At 35.6% G+C, this 24,788-nt stretch overlaps 2 protein-coding genes across 2 annotated transcripts; both read right to left on the bottom strand.

Moving 5' to 3' along the window:
* Positions 1–2,589: 2,589 nt before the first annotated feature.
* On the bottom strand, positions 2,590–3,914 carry LOC128103489 (olfactory receptor 143-like). Its single transcript, XM_052727925.1, has 2 exons — positions 3,906–3,914; positions 2,590–3,525 (listed from the first exon to the last, which is right to left on the bottom strand). The coding sequence occupies exons 1-2, from the start codon at positions 3,909–3,911 to the stop codon at positions 2,590–2,592; spliced, it is 942 nt and encodes a 313-aa protein (XP_052583885.1). The 5' UTR covers positions 3,912–3,914.
* Positions 3,915–23,079: 19,165 nt separating this feature from the next.
* LOC128103483 (olfactory receptor 143-like) lies at positions 23,080–24,021 on the bottom strand. Its single transcript, XM_052727917.1, has one exon. It carries the CDS (start codon positions 24,019–24,021, stop codon positions 23,080–23,082), a length of 942 nt encoding a protein of 313 aa, XP_052583877.1.
* Between the last annotated feature and the right edge of the window lie 767 nt (positions 24,022–24,788).

Here is a 24,788-nt window from a genome sequence, read left to right as displayed (position 1 = left end):
GCATCCAGGCAGTGGGACTGGGTCCTGTGCTCATTGCATGAGTTGGCTGTTTGAAACCTGGAGTCTATACAGGGTTGTTTGGCTTGGCCTAGGAGGAGAGGGCTGGACCTGCCTGGACTGAGTCTACCAGGTTGATCTCAGTCCGCGGGGGAGGCTTTTCCCTGGAGGAGGTGGGAATGGGGGGTAGGATGGGGGAAAGGTGAGGGGGGGAGTAGGGGGGAGAACAAGAGAATCTGTGGCTGATATGTAGAACTGAATTGTACTGTAAAATAAAATAAAATAAAATTTAAAAAAAGAAAGAAATATCTTTAAAAAACTCTGAAAAATTCTCATATTATTGATGACTTTATAGTCCACAATTTTTTGTCATCCATTTTCACTTTTAAAGAAGTACAAATAATTAATTCCCTGAAACAGGAAATGGATCTGAAGAATTCTTTTATAAAAGCAAAACAGCAAAAGTTGAAAACCATCAACTTCCCTCATTCCTTGGATGGATAAAATACATCAGGGTGAAAAAAAAAAAACAGTTGATAGTTTCAGTTTAAAGTAAGAAAATAGCAGTTCCAGCTCATTTCTTCCAAGTTCTGTTTCTGAAGAACACAATGTCTTCAGAAATACGGTCTTGCCTTCAAATTCTGGAGGGCAACCAAGTTCCACAAAAATAGCCTACACTATTGGGGAGAGTTTCTTCAACTCCCTTGCACAACAACTCAAAGGCAGGCTTCCATGCCTGGCACTGAAGATTTTGTGGGGACCAGCTCCCAGAGTATCTAAGGGTGTTATCCAAGCCAACAAAGGGGGAAACAATCAAGAGTCCTGCCCAGCTTAAAGCCTGTGAATGACAACAATGGCCACCATTGCACGATATCCTCACGGGTGCAATGATGGCACTTATCAGTCCTAAAGCAACCAACAGTTGTCTAAGTGTCTTCAAGCTTGCATAATAGGAAGGAATTGATGTCTGTTACTGTAAACCTAATGACTAACCATGGCTGGTGAAGCTATGGATCCTAGAGAAGAACCTGCTACTGTCATTTTCCCCAACCAGTATAAATTTCCACTCCATTCAGAGTACTTATACACAGATAAGTATAGCTCTCACCATCATTAAAGATGCTTCATTGGGTAGCAGATGGAGACCATTACAGAAATCCAAGGTTATCCAAAATTCATAGAACAACTGGTCATGGGCTGCCCATTCCTGATGAATATATAACTTACTATAACCTCTACACTTTAAGTTCAGAGGAAATCAAGGATGAGGGTTGAAAGAAGATTGTAAGAGCCAGAAAACCAGGATGTCTGCTATGAAATAGTGTCCTCTATATATGACAGGGAATTGTACCCACGAAATCTCAAAAAATATGGCTACCTAAATAAGATCTTCACAACAACAACAATAACAACAGTTGTCATGTCAGTGTGAATAGGAGAAACCTCACAAGTTCCCACCCTCAGATGAAGAGCTATAGGCAATATAAGCTGCTGAGAAAATGAGAACTCAATCTTCTCCAGGAATGAGCTCTCTGATAGGTTATCTGATCCTGAACAGCTGCCCTAAAAGCATATAAACATAAGTAACACCAAATAAACTAAATATATATGCAAATCTATACTGTTATATGTGCATATATATTACATTAAACTAGAGGTCATGAACTGGACAGAGTTGGGGAAACACAGGAGGATTTTGAGGGAGGAAAGTGAGTCACAAATAATGTATATATAATATATAATATATGCACATATTATAATATTATATGACTCATGAATGAATTTCTCAAATAAATTATAAAAAATATGAAAAGGTATCATTCCAGGGTCTCTGTCTGATAGAATCTATTTGAGGCAACAGGGAAAATAACCTGAACATTACCATGACCCTTCATTCTTTGTGTGCAGTCAAGAGAATAAGAGATTCTTAAGAACTATATCATAGACATAGTTCTAGTATCTGTGTAAAGAAAGCTACAATTTCTATTAAATTCAAAATAAAATATAAATGTGTTAAAGTATTATACGAACTGATGGATTTGAGACATTGGGCATAGAAGTATGCCTAATACACACTCAAATAACTATAAAAAATAAAATCTTACACCAATAAATTGTACACTTCCATCACAGAGTTGAAGCTAAAAGCCTAGAATAAGAAGCACTCTCAAAAAGACACTGAAAAATTTCTGATACTCTGGTAATTCTCCCACACCCACAGTTTTTGTCATCTTTATCTTTTTAAAAATATATCTACAGGAAATTAGACTGTCAAATCCATGAATAGTTTCAAAAATGTTTTCCAAAAAGTAAGAAAGTAATTTATTACAAATAATGCATAGTTGAGATTATATAGCCCAACAAGGTCTTAGTCTGACATAGATAATGAACACCAGCTTGAACTTAAGGGTCTCAAGCTCCCACACAGGCACGCACTGATTTATATATCATGTTGAGAAGGAAAAAGATGGGTAGTAGAAATTGTGTTGATGTTATAGAAATATGAGGGGAAGGAAAAAGAATGGAAGACATATAATGAAAAAGACACTGAAAACAAATGGGGACAAGCTATGGAAAGTGCCACTGGTTTAATTAACTTGTGATTCTCTTTAAGGTTTTCTTCACAGCAAGTTTGACATCTTTGTTCCGGAGACTGTAAATGAGAGGATTCAGCATGGGCACCAAAAATGTATAAAACACTGAGAAAAATTTTCCCTGGCCCACAGTCTCAGCAGATGATGGCTTCACATAAGCAAGCAGCCCAGATCCATAGAAGAGACTAACAGTTATGATGTGAGACCCACAAGTGCCCAAGGCTTTGGACCAACCCTTACCCGATGACATATGAATGATATTTAAAAGGATCATAGCATATGAGACTAAGATAATGAGACTACATAAAATGATAGCCGTTCCCACCACTGCAGTACTCACGAGCTCATTAACATAAGTGTTACTGCAGGAGATCCGAAGAACTGGGAAGATGTCACACATGTAGTGGTTAATGACGTTGTTACTACAAAAGTTGAGCCTAATCATTAAGCCTGTGAGGACCATGGCAGTAGAAATCCCTATCAAATATGAACCAAACATCAGCAGACAACAGATCCTAGGTAACATGATAACCTTGTACAGTAAAGGCTTACAGATAGCCACATAGCGATCATAGGCCATGACTGTCAGCACATAACTCTCAGAGTTGACAAAAAAGCAGAAGAAAAACAGCTGAGTCATGCATCCTGTAAAAGGGATGATATTCTTTTCTGAAACAAAACTCATTAGCATTTTGGGGGTAAAAACAAATGAATAACAAAAATCAATGAAGGACAGATTGAAAAGGAAAAAGTACATGGGAGTGTGAAGATGTGAATTCAGGAAGATAAGACTCATTAAGCTCAAATTACCCACCACTATGGCTGTGTAGTTCACCAAGAACAGGAAAAACAGGGGCCACTGGAGCTCAGGTTGGTCTGTTAGTCCCAGAAGAATAAACTCAGACACTGAAGAATCATTTTCTGTAGCCATTTGCTTCATGGGTATATCTGAAAAAATAGAAGGTGACATTACAAAGCATTTCATCTTTGACTCCAGAAGGATAAGATGAAATTATTTTGTTTATAAGTTTGGATTGAGGGAACACATAACAAGCCATACAAAGATCCTCAGCTACTCATGTTGATTCCTGAAGAGCGCTTATTTCTTTATCATACCCATAATATGTATATCTATCCAAAAAGCTTACTGATAAATTACTCAACTTTTAATGTATTTCTATCTCGTTCCTTCATTTTTAATAACAATTAAAACTACATAAAAGCAAAACATAAGAACGTCTATACATTATTCATAATTTATATACCTTTTGGTTTCATGATACATACTCAAGACAAAGATGATTTTCTGCTTACCTTCATCACCTGGAGCCCTCTTTCCTTTTGGAGCTCTAAGCGCCTCCCTTCTTTCTGTATTAAGAGGACCAAGTATCCAATAATAAAGAAAGCTATAGACATCAGCACAAAGGTGTTTATGAAGTCCTAGAAGAGTCACATAGGAAATTTTTGTATGAGAATTCCTTGACAAATTTATTTTCACATAGACAAAATAAAATAGCAATCTTATGTAAATCTCCAAACCATTGCCTCACTCAAATGAGAATATCTATTTCAAGGTCAAGATTTCTGAGAAAATTCATTAGGATCATGATAAATTATTGTCTTCTTTATGATTTCTTCCCAGGTGGATCTGTGCCTTGAGAGTCTTAATTAGTAAGCTTGTGCTTGCATTCAGTGCCACAGAACTAATGCTGTATCTTTTGAGATTCAAAGTTCTACTCAATTTATGATCTCCCACCAGGAGTACCTAGTCCCCTTGGCAGAGCTGTGAGCATTCCTCTTTGTCCTTCTCTTCTATGCTTTGTATAAGTCTACAAGAAGAGTGTCTAGGGACATGTAACCTGCCATTTGTCACTTTTCTATGGGCATCTCTGATTACAGTAATACACATTAGACCAATGGATTAACACTGTGCAAAAAAAGTTCTACAAAGACATTGGAAGGAGAGGAAGTCTTCCAAATCAGCCTGAGTTTATACTCACTCCTTTCCATTCTCTAACTACAAAACTGAAGACTTCTCTGACCCTTGATTATATACAATTATATCTACATATTCTTAAGTAAGTCTATAAAATAGCCTCAGGAAAATAGGGCTTGAGATGTGGACCAATGTAAAGTTCTTACATATAAAATTCTGTTGGAGTTCATTCTGAAAAATCAATAAAATTGTATTAAATAAAATCGAAGATATATCTCATTGTGGTTTTGATATATAGATGATGCACATGATGTAGTAAAACTGTATTATACATAAAAAAGGCCCTGGTAAGTGTTAGTTCCTTTGTCATTTTCACATTCTTGTTCAGATACATTAAGTTTCTAACCTGGTCACATTTGAACAAAATACATTTTTAGTGTGGTGCTGTTGTCCTGTGTAGAAAAGAATAAACAGCATGCCTGGTCCCTTCCTCTTCCATGTCTATCTCTCCTCTCCATCACTCACATATGTCGGCTGTAGCCAATGAAATTTCTTTAAAACATTGCCAAATGCTCTGTGGATAACAATGGAGATCAAAAAGAGGGACCTGACATGGTAACTTCATTGAGTAAAGAAAACTGGAAGAGTGAAGACAGTGTCAACAATAACCTGTGTGTTTTCAAATCAGTTGAGGATGAAGCTAACAATTTCTCTACCAATTGTTTGCACCATTTACATTCCCCTCAGAAATGAATTAGAATGTCTGATACTTTTAGTTTTCTATCCTTTGAAATACTCATTGTTTTCATGGTTACTTATTTTAGTCATTTTAATAAATGGTTATTAATACCTTCTTGTTTTATTTTTCAAGTCCATATATTATTTAAATTCTTTGAATACTTAATAGTAACTTTTAAATAGCATGAAAGACAACTCCAAAAACTCAATTTTACATGAAAATAACTCCTTTCTTTCATTTGTCTTGTTTCATACCAAAGTTGTTTTGACAAATAATATTTTATCCTGTGAAAGTTCTATTCATTTATACATTTATTCATAATATCAATCCACTCCTACTTCCATCCAAATACAGTTAATGAGCCAACCTGATCTTTCCTCCAGCTTTACATCCTCTTATTTATTGTTACTAGTAACCCTAAATCCAGTTAATACTGTATATAAGCATATGAATATGTGGTTATCCACTAGGGCATTAGTAACATATCAGTGGCCACTTCTCAAAGGAAAGTATACTTCCTCCTTCCACAGCCATCAACTGCCAATAATTCTTCAGACAGAAGTGTGATCTCAGGACACTTTCTCCATCCAAACAAATAGTGGCATGAAAATGGTCATTGAAATTTCATTCATTGTAGGAAAAAAGGGACAGATAAATAACAAAATTATTTGTGAACAAATTTCATTAATAAAGCATGCTTGGACCACAACAATATACCAAAGTTTGACTAATCACTGATATAAAGGGCAGTTCACTAAAATTTATTTTCTGGCTGATAGACAAAGATTTTAATTAATATTTTCAATTAAATACCATTATTGAATGACTTATGCTGCACAAAGAAAGATGTATGATAGTAATCTCATTGTGGAATAAAGTGATAGTTTTCCTCTGTCCTCCAACAGCATGCTTTTATCATTTCATCTACTTCTTTACTTGGTGTTCATATCATTTTTCCATTTTTTATTAAATTCATTTTTATATAGTGGGTGTGTTTGTGCTCATTCATAAACAAGCCATGGTTCATGTGTGAAGAAAAGAGAAAAACTTGAAGAAGTGAGATATCTTTTTCCATCATGTGGGTCACAGGGATCTAACTCAGGTTGTCAGACCTTGTGACAAATGACATTCCCCACTAATCCATTTCTCAGACCCCATTGACTTTATAAAGTTCAAACAGAAAGGCAGAAAAACAATATAAACAATTTAGGGCCATCATCAAGATAGTATGTTTGAAGATTACTTATGTAGACTTTCTGTGCTATCCAGTCTTGTGCTGAAGAGTATCTAAAGATGGAGGAAAGATGGCACCAAGATCCCAGGGAAACCATGGTCATAGGTTACTATGGACATGATGGCTTAAGTTATCTAACACTAGAGTTTTTTAGTTATACATCCAATACTTTCATTTCAATGCTTCATTTATGAATTTTAATGCTTAAAAATAGTTAATTTCAATGCTGTTATGGCTATTCTTTGTTATCAGCTTGACTACAACTGGAATATCTGAAACCCTCAAAATGGCTAGGCACATATGTGACAAATTTTTGCTTAATTGGATCATTTCCAATGGAATGATCCACTTCTAATCTGGATCTTTGAGGTGAGATGACACAACTTTAATCCATATCTTTTGAAGTGGGAACACTCATTTCTTATTTGGGCCACACCTTTCTGCTGGAAAAAGGGAAGCTGGCTCCCTTTGCCTGCTTCCTCCTGACCTCACTCACAAGTCCATTCCTTCATTGGCATTAGAGTCTAATTCTTGAGATTCCAGCACATACTGAGCACCAGCTGTGACATCCAGTCTTGTGAACTAAAACTGGATTTTGGGACCTTCTATACATAAGCAACCATTGTTGGATAAGATGGACTACAGTCTGTAAGTCACTCTAATAGATCCAGATAGATAGATAGATAGATAGATAGATAGATAGATAGATAGATAGATGCATATATACATTGATAGATTATATTGTATATACATATATACACATATATATAGAGAGAGAGGAGAGATTAATTCTTTTTTATCATGATTTTACTGAATTATCCTTAGTTTTTCTTCTTTAAGTTTTATTTTATTTTATAATTTAATTTTACATATCAGCCATGGATACCCTTGTTCTCCCCCCTCCCGCCCCCCCCACCCCCGCCTTCCCCCCAGCCCACCCCACATTCCCATCTCCTCCAGGGCAAAGACTCCCCTGGGGATTGAGTTCAACCTGGTAGATTCAGTCCAGGCAGGTCCAATCCCCTCCTCCCAGGCTGAGCAAAGTGTCCCTGTATAAGCCCCAGGTTCCAAACAGCCAGCTCATGCACTGAGGACAGGTCCCGGTCGCACTGCCTGGGGGCCTCCCAAACAGATCAAGCTAATCAACTGTCTCACTTATCCAGAGGGCCTGATCTAGTTGGAGGCTACTCAGCTATTGGTTCATAGTTCATGTGTTTCCATTCATTTGGCTATTTGTCCCTGTGCTTTTTCCAATCTTGGTCTCAATAATTCTCACTCATACAAACCCTCCTCTTTCTCGCAAATTGGACTCCTGGAGCTCCACTTGGGGCCTGGCCATGGATCTCTGCATCCGGTTCCCTCAGTCATTGGATGGGGTTTCTAGCACAACAGTTAGGGTGTTTGGCCATCCTATCACCAGAGTAGGTCAGTTTGGACTTTCTCTCGACCATTGCCGGTAGTCTATTGTGGAGGTATCTTTGTGGATTTCTGGGGACCTCTCTAGCACTTTGCTTCTTCCTATTCTCATGTGGTCTTCATTTATCATGGACTCTTATTTCTTGTTCTCCCTCTCTGTTCTTGATCCAACTGGGATCTCCCACTCCCCTAAGTTCTCTTTCCCTCCACCCTTGCCCTTCATTACCCCCACTCATGTCCAGGTTGTTCATGTAGATCTCATCCATTTCTCTGTCATTGGGCGATTCCTGTGTCTTTCTTGGGGTCCTGTTTTCTAGGTAGCCTCCCTGGAGTTGTGAGTAGCAGTCTAGTCATCTTGAGAGAGATTAATTCTATAAGTTGAATTACTCTAGAGAACTTTGACTGATACAAATGCTAATTTAAATTTAGGAGGTAACTCTTTCTTTTCCTCTGAGAAAAAAATTATTAATGTTTGCTAAAAATATTCCAGATATATCTATATGCATGTACACAAAGATGACATTACTTTGGTTACAGTAACTAGCTGGTTAGAAGAAAGAACTTGAAATATTATCCTGAAAATCTTGGTTTTTTTTTTTCTTAACTCTCCATGTGAGCAATCAGCTAAAAGCACCCACATAATGCAGAGGTGGGATTGATGGGATGCATAGAGAAAGGAAGACCTACCTGTTCAGCACATATCATCATGAAAATGGGGAGATATTTTATATACTCCCTTTACCCCTTAGTGCATCTAGAGTCAAGGAACAGAATTTTTACATGTGATTTCCAATCAGGAAGTCTTAGGTCTATATCTTGGCTTTTTCAGTGGTCAATTCTTAGTCACCTTCTAGAGCAAATACAAAGACTGTATAGCCAAACCTAAATCTTTGTACAATGAGTATACATCAAATACTAATTTAAAACTATGTCACAATAATAAATATAATAAATAAAAAAAGGCTATCAACTTGAGAGTGGGGACTGGGAGGGGCTGGAGGGAGGTGAGGAGGGGGGTAACTGTGTTTCAATTTAAAACATATTTAAACAACTTTTATAAGAAAAAATACAATGTTCCATCACACTAAAAAACCAAATTCATATATAAAAATAAAGGACTACATTTATAATTATAATTCATTGCATGGATAGTTTTTAAATACTTTAGAAATTGTTTTTGTTATGGCTGTATATAAAACCTCATGAATTTTAGACTGTCTTTTAATGTTTCTTTAATGAAAGACTTGTGCTTTAGTTTTCCTCTTCATAACTCAATTCTACAATGCGATTAGTAATTCTGATAATTGTTTTTATTATTTAACTGATAATGCTTTGGGTCATAGAGAACTTTAACTTCTTCAAACAAGGTAGAGACAAGTTTGAGGAACACAATCTATGTCAACCTCTGACTACACATGCATGTGCAGACACATATAAGAGAACCCACACATATGTACATACAAATATGTACATGCATGCACAACAGAACTTTAAAATCTAGTACATTTGTAGATAAAGCATTTTGCTCAGTAATATTTCTTTAAAGTGTTGCTTGTAGAGTCCTTTATTCTAAGGGGTTAATATCTAAGATCATAAATTTCAATTCTCTAAAAGTGTGAATAAATATCAGAAAGTCCAAAGTGAGGAGCCAGGAACATCAACATCAGAATTGTATAGGAAGTCAGAGGCACTGGGACTCAATGATTTACACTTACCTCTTCACAATAGAACACAGTGTTTCCCAGTAGGTGCAAATATGTCCACTGCTCATGAGAAATATGAACATCACCATTGCTGAGGTCACACTGTGTGATAATTTAGAAATTCAAATTTAGGTCTAGAACATGTCTATAAAGTAGCATATGCCTGAAAACAGGCAGTTGAAGGAACATGATTGCAATAATTTATAGCCCTGTCTCCTAAGTTTATGAGCTCTTACCATGCCCCTGGTAATGTTTGTTCTGTCTGATGGTGGAATGTTTATGAATGGTATATTTGTTGTGCACACTTATTCAAAATATATCCCTCTTGAATAAACTATTTTCTTTTATACTAGATTATTTTCAAAATAATAACTATTGTTAATAATTAGATGTATGTTTCTGGACATAATTTGCTGCATAATGCTTTGTGATAGAAACAGCTACTACTTGGCAATTCTTGGTCAATAATTTAATAATTAAATGTATAAATTTCTTTATACTCAGTATAAAGAATTATTATGGATTAAAAATTATGCTTAGCTTACACTTAGTCTCAATTGAAGAATTCTATATGGCTATAGGATACATTACACAGATATACATTATAAATTGAGTGGCTCCAGATTGGAGGGAAAGTAGGGAGGAACTAGGAGGAGCAGAGAGAGGCGAAAATGTAAACAGCATATATTATGTGAGGGGAAAAAGTGACTAAACCGTGCAACTTAATGTATTCATCAACTTACATATTTATAATAGTGTATCAGTTTAGAAACCTTCTTTTAGCAAATGTGTAACATTACGGCACATGGTCATGGACTATATAACTGTGGTATGTATCTTAACAAGTATAACCCAATGGTTAGCATCGTCCTTGCCCTGTCTATGCTACTCCACTCCTGTGGTAACTGTGAATTTACTTTCTATTTCTGTGACTTCAATAGTTGCTGAAAGAGAAGTACTCCCTGTTCTCCTGTGTGCACCCAAAAATATGTTCATGCATTATAAAATTGTGGGGAAATTTCAATCTCAATAATTTGAAATTGTTAACAAGTTGCAGCCTCCCTCCATGCCATAAACATCCACTTAGTGTGAGGACCCTTTCAGAAGGGATTAAAGTTAACTCAATCCTCTGTCTATATCAGATAGAAAAGTTACATTCTGATGCACATTTCTAACATAATTTTGTTGTTCTCTTTGAAAATTTTAAAAGTCTAGATTTTATGGCCAGTTCCTTGTAAGCCTGTGAATAGTAATATGGCTTAATGACACAGTTGACTTTTCATATTTTAGGTGTTTGTCTTTTGTAATTCTACAAAGTTGGAGATTAGTCCATAAAGTAAATGAGACATAAACACTTTGTTTTTAAGAATACTTTCATGCTTTTCTTCCTAGAACAAATCCAGATTCTATGACTTTTCCTCTATGGGTATAACCATAATATCTTCACAACTCAAGCTTGACTCTTGAGAATATTATATTTCCTAATATTTTTATGAGTATATGTTTCCAATGTACTTTAATTTTCCTGATTTGGAAAATTAAAATTCAAGTGTACATCTTTGGAGAAAGCAAATCCAAAATCTGTTTAGAGGGTTACCACCACAGTTTCCAAAAGCTGACCACTCAGATGGCTTAAAATTTCATATTGGTTAACTTTGGTTAGATGACATTAGAGTAATGAGAAATTGAATTTATCTCTTTACACATTCTTAACAACTTCATCCATAATAGAAATTTGGTAAATATATTGGATTCACTTATATTTAAATGACTTTCAGGGAGGAGTAATTCCAAGAAGTTTCCTGTCTTATTAAAAAATTGAAAACAAGATACAAAATTAAGCCTTAGTTATTTGTATTTTTAAATGTGCATGGTGCCAAAGATAAAAGATTGATGTCATGCTTTAATTTTAGAATATTCATGATGAATTGTGACATTTTAATAAATGGCTTACATATGCAATGCTAATTTTCACATTTTAGGTGTGAAACACAGATAAGATACAAATCAGAAAAGTATCATAATGCTAATTATGAGAGTTATTTACATTGAATCCATTTAAAAAGTATAAATTTTTGGTTCTTAGGATGATTGTCTTCACACTGCATACACTGTATCTTGTTCATATCCACCTCTGTGTTGCTTAGATTTAACTTGCAACTGACACAATCTAGAGCTATCTGAGGAGGGAATCTTATAAGGAAGTTCCTAGATCGGGGTGGTCAGTTCGATGTAGGAACAGGTAGCTCATTCTGGGCAGCACAATTCCATAGGCAGAGTGTCCTGAGCAGTGTAAAATAACAAAAAAAAAAACTACCTTAGAGTAAGCAAGCAAGCTATGATGTGTTTCTTCTCTTTATTCTTGATTGTGGGCATGATGTGACCAGCTGCTTGAGTTCCTGCATTAATTTCCTTGAAATCAGGGGTTGTATGGGGTTTAAAATGAGGTATAAACACTGACCAAGATAGTATGGCTCTGGACTGGCAACTTAGCAGCTTTCCACAACACTGTAAGTTGTAATCAGCATTCCATTCTTAGAGAATCTGTAACATGGGTGTAACTTTTTCTTGGAACTTCAGTGTACAACACTGGATCAAAGATGGTGGACAGAACTATTCTTGGGTATGTTTTACTTAAGTCAGGCACACTTGATGTGAATACTGAATATGCTTATTGTGCATTATAAAGACAGAGCATATGTCATGGTGTGGTTGGTGGCTGGTGTGTTATCATGAGCTTTTTGACATGTGCGCCACAAGAAACAACCTCAGAGTCTTCTTTTAATGTAAAAGGTTTTAACTGCAACCAATAGAAAGGACACTTTGAAGATAAATTAATTTAGGTACTCACATACAAGTACACACACAAGTACACACACATATGTGTGTATACACATGCTATGTCCTGAGAATAAAAATACATTAATTGAGGGATAGAAAGATGGTATAGGTTTTCAAGTATTTTATTGAAATTTTTTCATCTATGCTCAGAACGGAAATTAATCTGCAACTTTCTTTCTTTGTTGTAGTTTTGTGAGATTTAGGCATTGGGGTAACTGTGACTTGTAAAAAGAACTAGGCAATGTTCCTTCAGTTTCTGTTTTATGGAATAATTTGAGAAATTTTGGTGTTTATTCTTCTCTGAAGGTTTCATAAAATTCTGTATTGAATCCACCTGGGCCCTGGGCTTTTTAGTAGGAAGACTTTACTGCCTCTATTTCACTAGGGATTATAGATCTGTTTAAATTGTTTATCTGAACTTGATTTAACTTGTAGGTGGTACACATCAAGAAATGTATCCATTTCTTATAGATTTTCCAGTTTGGTGGAGTTTATCAGCATGACTTTATGATTCTCTGGATTTTCTAGATGGCTGTTGTGATGTACCCCTTTTGTCTCCAGTTTTATTAATTTAGATCTTATCTCTCCATCTTTTAGTTAATTTGGCTACAGTTTTATCAATCTCATTGATTTTTCTCAAAGAAGTATTTTTTTTTTTTTTTTTTTTTTTTTTGGTTTTTCGAGACAGGGTTTCTCTGTGTAGCTTTGCGCCTTTCCTGGATCTCGCGCTGTAGACCAGGCTGGCCTCGAACTCACAGAGATCCACCTGCCTCTGCCTCCCGAGTGCTGGGATTAAAGGCGTGTGCCACCACCGCCCGGCCAAAGAAGTATTTTTTAATGTCATTGATTCTTCTGATAGTTTTTTGTTTGTTGGTTCTTATGTTATTGATTTCAGCCCTAAGTTTGGTTATTTATTGTCTTCTACTCCTTTTGTGTCATTTCTTCTTTTTTTCCCTAGCGATTTCAGATTTGCCATTAAGTTTCTAACACAAAATATCTTCAATTTCTTTATGTAGACATGAATTGCTGTGAATTTATCACTTGGAAACAGCTTCCTTGTGTCCCATGGTTTGAGGTATGTTGTTTTCATATTCATTCAATTCTAAAAAGTTCTAAATTTCCTTCTTATCTTCTGTATTGACTCACTTTTAATTCAGTGGGGAACTGTTCGGTTTCTATGAATTTGTATACTTTCTGTTGTTTCTCTTGTTGATATCTGTGGTAGTCAGAGATGATGCAGGTTTTTATTTCAATTTTCTTATATCTGCTGAGATTTGCTTTGCATCCAAATGTATGGTAAATTTTGGAGAAAATTCCAGCAGCTGAGAAGAAAATATCTTCTTTTGTTTTGGGGTAAAATGTTCTGTAAATATCTGCTAGGTCCATTTGTTGTTTTTTTTTAATTTCATTTAACTACAGCATTTCTCTATTTAGGTTTTTGTCTGAATAACCTGTCTATTGGTGAAAGTAGGGTATTGAAGTCACCCATGATCTCCATGAGAGGGTCAATGCATGCTTTAGTTATAGTAGTGTTGCTTTTATGAAGTTGGGTGTCCTTGTGTTTGTTGCATAAATGTTCAGAATTGCAATATCCTCCGGATGGTGGATTTTTTCATTTGATTAGTGTGTGGTGCCCTTCCCTATCACTTCTTATTAGTTTGATTTGAAGTTATGGGTAGTCTCTTACAAGCCTTACTCCTAGTTATCTCATTCATTTCCCCAAACTACATAAGACAGCATTTACTCTCCTGTCCCCATGAGTAAAATTGCTCAGTGTGTTTACAGTTCAGTTCTATTCTCTTCAGAAATTCATTTCTCTCTGAAACCCACATAAATCATTTTAAATTAACATGTACATAAGATTTGCTCTTTTTGATAAAAATTTCCATGAATTTTAAAGAAGTAATGATGTCATGTTTCCACCATTAGTGTAACATACAATAGTTCCAATCTTCAAATTTTCTTGCTTTCTTCCTATTTCTTCCTTGCAAGTCAGGAGTCACCAACCAGACACAGAGGAAGCAAGATGTGAAGGCAGAACTAAGAAAAGGTACCAAGCCACATGGCTAAGCACAAATAATAATTATGGGTTAATTTAAATGTAAAAGCTAGTCAGTAATAAGCCTGAGCTAGTGGCCAAACAGTTATAATTAATATAAGCCCCTGTGTGCTTTTGGGGGGGACATAAGTGAGAGATTTGTCCTGACCATGGGTCAGGTGGGACACTGAAAAACTTCCAACTACAAAGATTTTTTTCACTTAACTTTATGACTTGTCATGGCTTTGGTGAACTTGAGACTAATTTCTTCCTTTTTCCTTGTACACATGTACCACAGCTTAATTGTCCTCCCAGCTTGTGATGGGCATCTTGTCACTCTTAGCTTTTCACAAACATAAAGAAAACTGCTACAAACATTTACATATGGGTTTGTTGTAAATCACTACTCTTGAGATCACTTAAAAGTAAATAGCTGGTAGCAGATAGACTGAGATACAGCACTCTTGGAAACTGGCAACTTCTCTTTCACTGTGTCCACCATTTAGATACTTACCAGTAATGAATGAGAGTTTCTATTGTTCTATGTGGGAATGGCTTTCCTGAGAAATGTTGTTTCAAGCTTGCCTTCACAAATAAAATTTTCACCCAACATGTAACCAAGTTAATGATGTGCTTTGAGATCATTTGTAACTATGTATTCTGCTCACATACCATGTACTCATCTTTTCAAATTAGCTGACTTATAAAGAAAACATTTTAATTGATCTTCTTATTGTTTAGATTTCCAATTAACTCCTTCAAACTCAGCTGACTGCACAACCTCAATTGTACTATTATCCCTATTATTCCTTTGTGATCCATCCATGCCCCTGACTTGGAACAATCTGTGTTTGTGAGGCCTGTTAAGCTGGTCTAAGACCACTGCTGAAAGCAGCAAGGCATGGAAAGCAACACCCTTTCCCATGCAAAATACTTTGGAAGCAACATGTGGGAATAGAGTGATAAGACCTGATTGTGGCTTTCTGTGCTGTTCTGAATCAGTACGGTCAGGAAAACAAAATCCTTCCTCTGTACTCACAAAAACGATATGTTTTCAAATCCAAGTTTAAATTGTCCATTACTCTTAGCAACTGAATTTTATATATTATTCTAGCATCCTGTGACTTTTACTTGACATTGACTGAAGAATTATTCCCATTCTTGTTAAATATTTAAGACTTTCTTCATTATAATCCTATCTGCCAACAAAGAAAGCTACATTTCATTCCTCTTAATCTATGTAAGTGGTAAATATTCAAGTTTATCTCGCCATGAAGCAGTACAGTTGAAAACTAGTTTAAACAAAGTCTTGTAAGTATTGTTTGTTCTAAGGAAAGTATAAAAGAAGATTAATGACATACTATTTCATACATACTACAGTGGTTAAATTTGGTAAGACTCTAAAAATCTAGAATATATGCAAGTAAAATTATTCAAAGACTTTAGAATATGTATATATAATTTTTCTACTTTACTCATACATGCATGTAGCATAAAATGAATAAATGCCATGTATTTGTTTATATATAATACACATAAATACATGAGATGTGATCAATAAGAATTACTTCCTTACTGCGCAGAACATCTTGAATGCCACTGTCCATTGAAATATTATACTACAGTCTAACAGCAAGAGAATAAATAAATTAATGAAAATACATTCAAAGGCATTATAAGTGACACATATTTACTAGAAAGATTTTAAAGAATACTCAAAATTATGCTAATGGGAATAAAAGCAATACATACCTCTAGTCACTGAAGAAGGTGGTTATTGATTGAAAAGAATATGAGAAAAAAAAACATGAAAAAACTTTCTGGGGGTGGAAAATTTTATACCTTCTTTCTAAGGATGATCATACACACATATACTTATAAAAGTGTTAAATAAACTGAATTTTTTTTTTTTTTTGGTTTTCAAGACAGGGTTTCTCTGTGTAGCTTTGCACCTTTCCTAGAACTCACTTAGTAGCCCAGGCTGGCCTCGAACTCTTAGAGATCTGCCTGGCTCTGCCTCTCGAGTGCTGGGAATAAAGGCGTGTGCCACCACCGCCAGTCCTGAATAATTTTTAAACTAATTACTATAATTAAATTGGCATTAAGTAAAATTTTAAATAGATTATGAATATATTTATGAATTACTGCCTATAAAAATTACTATAGTTTGACATTTTAAGCAATGTGTTACTCAATTAATCTATAGGAACTTTTTTATGGACAACTAGAGTACATTTTAATAGCATAAATTTGATCTCTGGTATTGAATTTAAAATACTCAGTCATCCACATTCTTGCCCTTTCAGAAGTATGAGACTGGAATACAACACACATGCTTAGAAAAAATATTCTGGCATACAGTATATATCTTTCTAAAATTTCAAGGAAATTATTTGACATTGATAAAATATAGCTAAAGAAAAATCAGGTACAAACAGGGATGTTCATATGCTCCCATTTCGTCTTTGTGCCTCTCAAGTTCTGCAAACATTGCATGGTATTTACATTTCTATCATCAATTACGAGGCTAGCCTTCAATTCTATTCCTTAAAATATTCAGTGTGATATGAAGAGTTTCAGTTTAATAGCAGATAAAAGCTTATTTCAAATTAACTGAAATCTAATTCATAAGTGTTAAACAAATATGCAAAGAAGTAAGAAAGTTTAAGTAATAACTAGGAAAAAACAAATTGGGTTAATTGTACCCATAATTAAAAGTAGGAGACAAAAACAAAGAGAACTTGTAGTTTTTTTTTTTTTTTTTTTTAACACTTTGGGGACCCATCACCCAGCTTCCAAATAATCACATGGAAACTTATTGCTTATGAATGCCTGGTCTTAACTTAGCTTGTGTCTAGCTATGTTTTCTTAACTTTAATTTTTCCATCTACCTTTTGCCTCTGTACCTTTACCTTTCTCTATTCCATAAACCTCTCTTTCCTTCTTACTCTGTGGTTGGCTGTGTGGCTGGGTAACTGGGCCCCTGGTGTTCTCCTCTCCTTTTGCTCCCCTCCATTTCTTTCCCTCCTATGTATTCACTCTGCCTGCCAGCCCTGCCTATCCTTTCTCCTGCCTTGCTATTGGCCCTTCAGCTCTTTATTAGACCAATCAGGTGTTTTAGGCAGGCAAAGTAACACAGCTTCACAGAGTTAAACAATTGTAACCTAAAAGAATGCAACACATCTTTGTATCATTAAACAAATATTCCACAGCCTGAGCAAACATAACACATCTTAAACTAATGTTACACAACTCATCAATGCATCTTATGTTTAAGAAAAAAAGAAAATGTCAATTGAGGACTGATAATTAAAATGAGAACTACTTTATATTGATCTTATAGACATAATGAGTATAATGTCTGAAATATAAACACCCAAAGTTTAAAACCACATACACCCACTCTGATTATGAAAAAAACAAAATAAATATCAGTGTAGGAACATTCTACAAAATGCATGGCCATGTGTTCTGCTTGTCATTGTCATATTCCTCCAAAATATCTGAAATTGAAGTTGGTGATGATCAGTAAGAACAGAATCTGGAATATCCAAAGTAGTATCTGCCTGAAACTCATGAACACAAACAAGACTTTAGGGAAAAAACTACAGAAAATTCACTAACAAATGCACACTGAGAAATATGTGCCAGTGTTTTGCTTGCAAGAATATTATTGAGAATGTTTTGCTTCTATGTTGTGAAGGATACTGGCCAGTAGTTTTGTTTGTTCTATCATTACATGGTTTTAGTATTAGAATGACAGTGGCTTCATAAAATGAGTTTAGACATGCTCTTTCAGTTTTTATTCTCTTTAATAATTTAATACATATTAATTTCTTAAAATGGAGTTTCAGTGTGCATATATACTACATGGGTAGGCTCCGTGCCCAGAAGTAGATGACCAAATGAAACAAACTTACTGGTGTTTTTGCAGATTTTTTGTCTTGAATAGGGCAATTTTTTACTTAATGGTCTTTGTTTGCAAATTAAGCTTTCCAATTTTGTGAGTTTTTATTTGCGTGTGTGTGTGTGTGTGTGTGTGTGTGTGTGTGTGTGTGTGTGTATGATATAAATCTGTTTTGTTAATCTGTTGATCTCTTCTTGCTTTAATTGTGGGAGCCCATTTTCAGGTTCCTAGTGGCTTTACCTAGCAGGTCTGCATAGAGAAGATGATTAGACCACAGGCCTAAATGCAGGTGTCTGAGATGGTCTGCACTTGGCTGTGCTGAGGGGAGGTCTTTTGAACCACCCCTTGGTGTTTCTCTAAATACCCTAGGGCAGAGACAGTCAGGGCCCATTGGAATGGGTTTCAGGCCCTCTCAAAGCGATCCTGTATTTTCTATCTGTTTATCTCCACAATCTAAATTCTTCTATCTAATATATCCTGCTACTCTTACTCAAGGAAACTCTGGGGAACTGTGGGGTTAGTGGGTAAATGCCCAGCATTAAATCTTGGTACTTTGGATGAAGGTAGAAATTCATCCATTTTATTTAGGGTTTCTACATTAATGGAATATAGGACTTGAAATTATTCCCTTATAATGTTGTGAATTTCTGTGGTGTCTGTTGTAATATTTCCCTACTCATTTGTGATTATGTTAATTTGAGTTTACTGTTTCTTTCATTTGATAATCAGGCAAAGTATTTGTCAGTCTTGTTTATCTATTCAAACAACTAGCTCTTAGATTTGTTGATTCTTTGTATTGTTTTATTTGTTCCTATTTCTTTGATTTCTGGTCTGGGTTTTATTATTTCTTCCCATCTACTGGATTTGTCTTTGATTTGCTCTAGTTTTCCAAATTCTTGAGTTGCATCATTAAGTCATTTATTTGTGGTTCTTCTAATTTTTTATTAAAGGCACATAAATCTCTAAATTTCCCTCTTAGGCAGTTTTTAGTGTATCTGAGAGAGTCTAGACATAATAGTATCAGAAGGGGTTATGAAGGCTAAAGGAGAAATAGCAACAGTTCTATCAATTATAAAGTCTATGAACCAAAACAATATGTGGCCTGAGGAAAAAAATATTTTCAATGGTGCAATAGTGACAGTTTTATCTTGGTAGTAGGCAACAGCTATCAAATTGAACTGAAAGCCCATTCAATGAAAGGGGATTCATGCTCAGTATTATAAACCTAGACAATTATTCCTACCTGAAGCAATCATAAACCCCAAGAGAGAAAGTATTACTGTTATTTTCCTGAACCAACATAGTTATATTTTAACTGCATTGTAAGTATTTATTCTTTTTTATTCTTCTCTCATACATTATATCCTAACATTTTTCTCCCTCCACTCCTCCCAGTACCCCCACCTCCCATCTCCCCTAGATCCACTACTCCTCCATTTCCCTCAGAAAAGAGCTATCAATTAAACACAGTAAAACATTTTTCAATAAGACTAAGCACAAACCCTCATATCAAGACTAGACAAGGCAACCCAGGAGGATGAAAAGGGTTCAAAGAGAAGTCAAAAGGGTCAGAGACACCCACACTCCCATTGTTAGAAGTCTCACAAGAACAATAAGCTACACAACCATAACATATATGCAGAAGAACTAGCACAGACCCATGCAGGTTCCGTGGTTTGCCACTCACTCTCTGTGAGCTTATATGAGCCCTGCTTAGTTGATTCTGTGAACTGTGTTCCCATATGATGTTCTCACCCCTCTATCTCCTACAATTTAAGTATTTATTCTTTAGCTCTCATCCTTTATCAAAGAAGTTTCTTTTGCAGGAGATGGTGACTATTATAGATATTTGAAACTAGTCAAACACAGAGAAATTTATATCAACCCCAGCTGATACATCTACAGTGCAAGCTCTACACCTAAGTCTCAGGAACACTCGTGGTGGAAGGGCTAGAAAGATTGTGAGAGCTGTATCAGAATACCTGTTGATAGATGATATCTTCTAGATATGATAGGAAAGCTGTACCCATAAAATCTCAACAATATAATTTCATAAACAAGACCCATAATGACATCACCTGTTCAACTTTTCAAAATGGGTAGAGAAAATTTCACAAGGCTCCATCCCTAGATGAAGAGCTACATTCAATCGGTGGTTGTTGAGAGGGGAAGAGTCATTAGATTTCTAATGTCATATTTTCCTTGACTGTTAAACTTAAGATGTTGCCCATTATATTAATGACACATGAGGTACAACAATCAATGTAATTAAGATTTTATTTTAAAATGGATTTAATACGCACTTAACATTTGTTAATAAAGGATTATGAAACAAAGTTTCCAATTTCAATTATGTAAATGGAGATATAATGAGGCACAAATTGGATAAGAAATATAGGTAGACTACGTCTATATTTTTAACAAATACAAATACATTGTCATTAAACATCCACTAATATCAAATGAGTTTGTCTTTAAAACTTACCTTGCATCTAATTTCTTGCAATATCAGTTTTTAAATTATAATTTTATTTAATTATCTATAACTATTATCAAATTTTAATTGTTTATCTATAACTATTATCAAATGTAGGATGAATAAAATGTTAATCAGTTCATATTTCTAGGTTGATATAAATAATCACACCTGTAAAATCAGTCTATTTGATTTGACAAAACTCAACCCAGACAACATGTATATAGTTTCTCCACCAGGCTGTAGTCTGACTATAACATCACAGTAGACAGGAGAGTACATTCTATTCCTTGACTCATATTGAATATTTGCTAAATTCCAAGGCTTTCTGGAAATGAAACTTTATACAACCTTATCAGTTTCTTTAATAATCATTCTATGCCTTTATTAAACTATGTCTTGTGATCAAAATTTAAAACAAACCATTTTAATAACTTGACTAAATCAAGTACTATAACAAATGAGAACAAAATAAGTATATCTTAGTAGACATTCATACTTTGCTTGGAAAATTAAACTATTTAAATATAAAAACATTATAATGAATATAAATGCATCAATATCTAATACTAATAATCAGGTTGAATTGAAGTTCTTAACTTGCTCTTTCTTCTAAACCTATGTTACTAATCTACCATTTCAGGTCTTTTCAAACATCATAATTTTCAAGTAGATATGAGAATTATATTTTGAATAATCATTTGTATCTGATTACTGTATCTCCACTGATGAGTACAATCTCTGAATTCATGCCATATTTAGCTAGAAAATGACAATGTACTTTCTATACTAGATACATATAAGAAAATTTAGTAGTAGCCGGGCGGTGGTGGCACACGCCTTTAATCCCAGCACTCGGGAGGCAGAGGCAGGCGGATCTCTGTGAGTTCGAGGCCAGCCTGGTCTCCAAAGCAAGTTCCAGGAAAGGCGCAAAGCTACACAGAGAAACCTTGTCTCGAAAAACCAAAAAAAGAAAAAAGAAAAAGAAAATTTAGTAGTGCATAATTTTCTATTTATTTTATTATGAATAAATAATTTTACTTTTCAGGAAACACATAACATCTAAGAGGCTTCTTAATCTATACATTTTATTACAGAAATATTGACATACTTCACAAAAAGGCTTGAACCAAACACGGCTCCAACATCCTTGAAAGAATGATCAATAATCTAAAGAAACAAGATGAAATGTCACATTTTAGTTTGCTCTATTCACAGGGGACTAGACCTACCTGGACTGAGTCGACCAGGTTGACCTCAGTCTGTGGGGAAGGCTTTGCCCTGGAGGAGATGGGAATGGGGGGGGGGGGGTTGGGGGGAAGGTGAGGGGGACGGGAGGGGGGGAGAACAAGGGAATCCGTGGCTGATATGTAGAACTGAATTGTATTGCAAAATAAATTAAAAAAAATAAAAATAAAAAAAAAATAATGCTATTGTGGGAGCATTTGCTTTTCCCACTTGGCTATTAAAGCCTTGTACTGTAGTCAACTTGACTAGACCAACATTCTCATGTTCCCTTATTTAGACCCATAATGAAACAACTCTGAAAAAGGTCTCTATTTCTTCATAACTCTTGCAGTATTTTCTGAATAAATAAATACTATTCTTTTTTACAGTAAACACCTATTTATCTTAGAAGCAATCCACAGCTGATCTTAAGGCTTGGTGATACAATGTTACAGGCTTGGTTTCCTAACTATAATTTCTAGGATTCAAAACAGTGCCATGAATTTATTTTCCTAGAGATAATATAAAAGACAAAACATAAAATAGTATTATCTTTAGGTATAGGAAATATGTCAGACCAAAGTCTTCATCTGGTACAAGTAGAGTGAAGATCAGGTTAGATAATTTGAAAGTGCAGAGGAGTCTCTAATCAAGAGTAGGGACATAAAGCTATATAATAGCTGATGATCTGTGCTCTCTCTCTCTCTCTCTCTCTCTCTCTCTCTCTCTCTCTCTCTCTCTCTCTCTTTCTCTCTCTCTCTCTCTCTCTCTCTCTCTCTCTCTCTCTCTCTGTGTGTGTGTGTGTGTGTGTGTGTGTGTGTGTGTGTGTGTGTGTGTGTGTATGAATGGTACAGTAGAAATTCTGACCATAATGTTGAAAGAAAGGAAAAGGAAGAATAGAAGTAAGGTAATGAGGGGAAGTGAGAAGCCTTACAATGTAGTCAGAGACTATGGCAAACACACCTGTTCACTCAGCTTATGATTATCTTCATGGTTCTCTTTGCAGCAAGCTTGACATCCTTGTTCCTGAGACTGTAAATGAGAGGATTCAGCATGGGCACCACGAGAGTGTAAAACACTGAGAAAAACTTTCCCTGGTCCACAGACTTTGCAGATGCTGGTTTGACATATGTAAGCAGTCCAGAACCATAGAACAGACTAACAGTTACAATGTGAGAACCACAAGTGCCCATGGCTTTGGACCAACTTGTAGCTGATGACATGTGAACAATATTTAAAAGGATGGAAGCATATGAGGTCAAAATAACAAGGCCAGATACAATGACAACTATGCAAGCAATGAGAGAACTCACAAGTTCATTGGCATAGGTGCTGCTGCAGGAGAGTTGGAGAAGGGGGAAGATTTCACACATGTAATGATTGATGATGTTGGAATCACAAAAACTGAGCCTTATCATACAGCCAGTGTGGGCCATGGCACTCGCAAATCCCATCAAGTAAGACCCAAACATCAGCAGGGAACACATTCTAGGAGACATGAGGATGGTATACATCAAGGGCTTACATATGGCCACATAACGATCATAGGCCATTGCTGTCAACACATAACATTCAGAATTAACAAAAAAGCCAAAGAAAAATAGCTGAGTCATGCATCCTGTGTAAGAGATGACACTCTTTTCTGAAACAAATCCCATCAGCATTTTGGGGGTACAGACGAATGAATAACAGAAATCAACAAAGGACAAATTGAACAGAAAAAAGTACATGGGGGTATGAAGGTGTGAATTCAGACAAATGAGAATCATTAAGCTCAAGTTTCCCATCACAGTGGCTGTGTAGTTCAGCAAGAACACAAAAAACAAGGGCAGCTGAATCTCAGGTTGGTCTGTCAATCCCATAAAAACAAACTCAGTCACCGAAGAGTCATTCTCTACAGCCATTTGCTTCATGGTGTCATCTGTAGAAACAGAGATAGCATATGGAAAGTGTCTTTTAACAGGCAGGGATAGCTGGAGCTGCTGGATTTGCGAGCTCAGTGTTTTGTGAAGACACTACAAGGCATACAAGCATGACAACACAGGTTGATTCCTGAGGAATCCCTGTTTCCTTCTTTCCCCAACTATGATGTCTGTCTCTTTCCAGAGAGAATGCCGATGAATCTCTTATTGACTCTAGAACATCATTTTCTCCATTCTCTTTAGTCTTCAGTAAGGATTGGAGATGAAAGAAGCAATAGTTAAAAAACATCAAAAACCCAGAATTTATAGCCTTGTGACTGAAGGAAAATTATCAAGACATTAGATGAGTCAGTGATCAGCTTTGTTACACAGAGATTTCACCACAATTACAATAAATAGATTCTTCCCCAGTGTCCTCAAGTGTCTAAAATCTTTGATGATGAACATGGTAACAACCATCAGTGAAGGTCTGTCTCTCACTCCCTGCAAGGGATACACTGTGGACTGTGACAGTTTCTGCGTGAGATTTTCTTTAGAAGATCCTCTTCACTGGAGAGGGGAAACAGGATCCTTTTATGAGACTGTAAGATGCCATCTGGCTAGAGTAAGAACCCATTTCATGTTCCAGAGTTCAGTGAAAATTGTTTAGAATCCTGGAAAATTATTCTCTCCTTTAAGATTTCCTCCCAGGTTTCATGAGTCCCTTGAGTGAAGAAATTACTGAGCCTGTATTTACATCATGCGCCATAAACATAATG

The sequence above is a fragment of the Peromyscus californicus genome, unplaced genomic scaffold (genome assembly GCF_007827085.1).
Source record: "Peromyscus californicus insignis strain IS unplaced genomic scaffold, ASM782708v3 Scaffold_11__1_contigs__length_118956290, whole genome shotgun sequence".
Classification (NCBI taxonomy): domain Eukaryota; kingdom Metazoa; phylum Chordata; class Mammalia; order Rodentia; family Cricetidae; genus Peromyscus; species Peromyscus californicus.
The sequence above is the reverse complement of the archived record's forward strand: the minus strand, read 5'-3'. Positions and strand labels throughout refer to the sequence as shown.

What these genes read in the sequence shown, in the direction of transcription:
- LOC128103483 (XM_052727917.1), bottom strand. Translation starts at nt 24,021, where the DNA reads ATGAAGCAAATGGCTGTAGAGAATGACTCTTCGGTGACTGAGTTTGTT.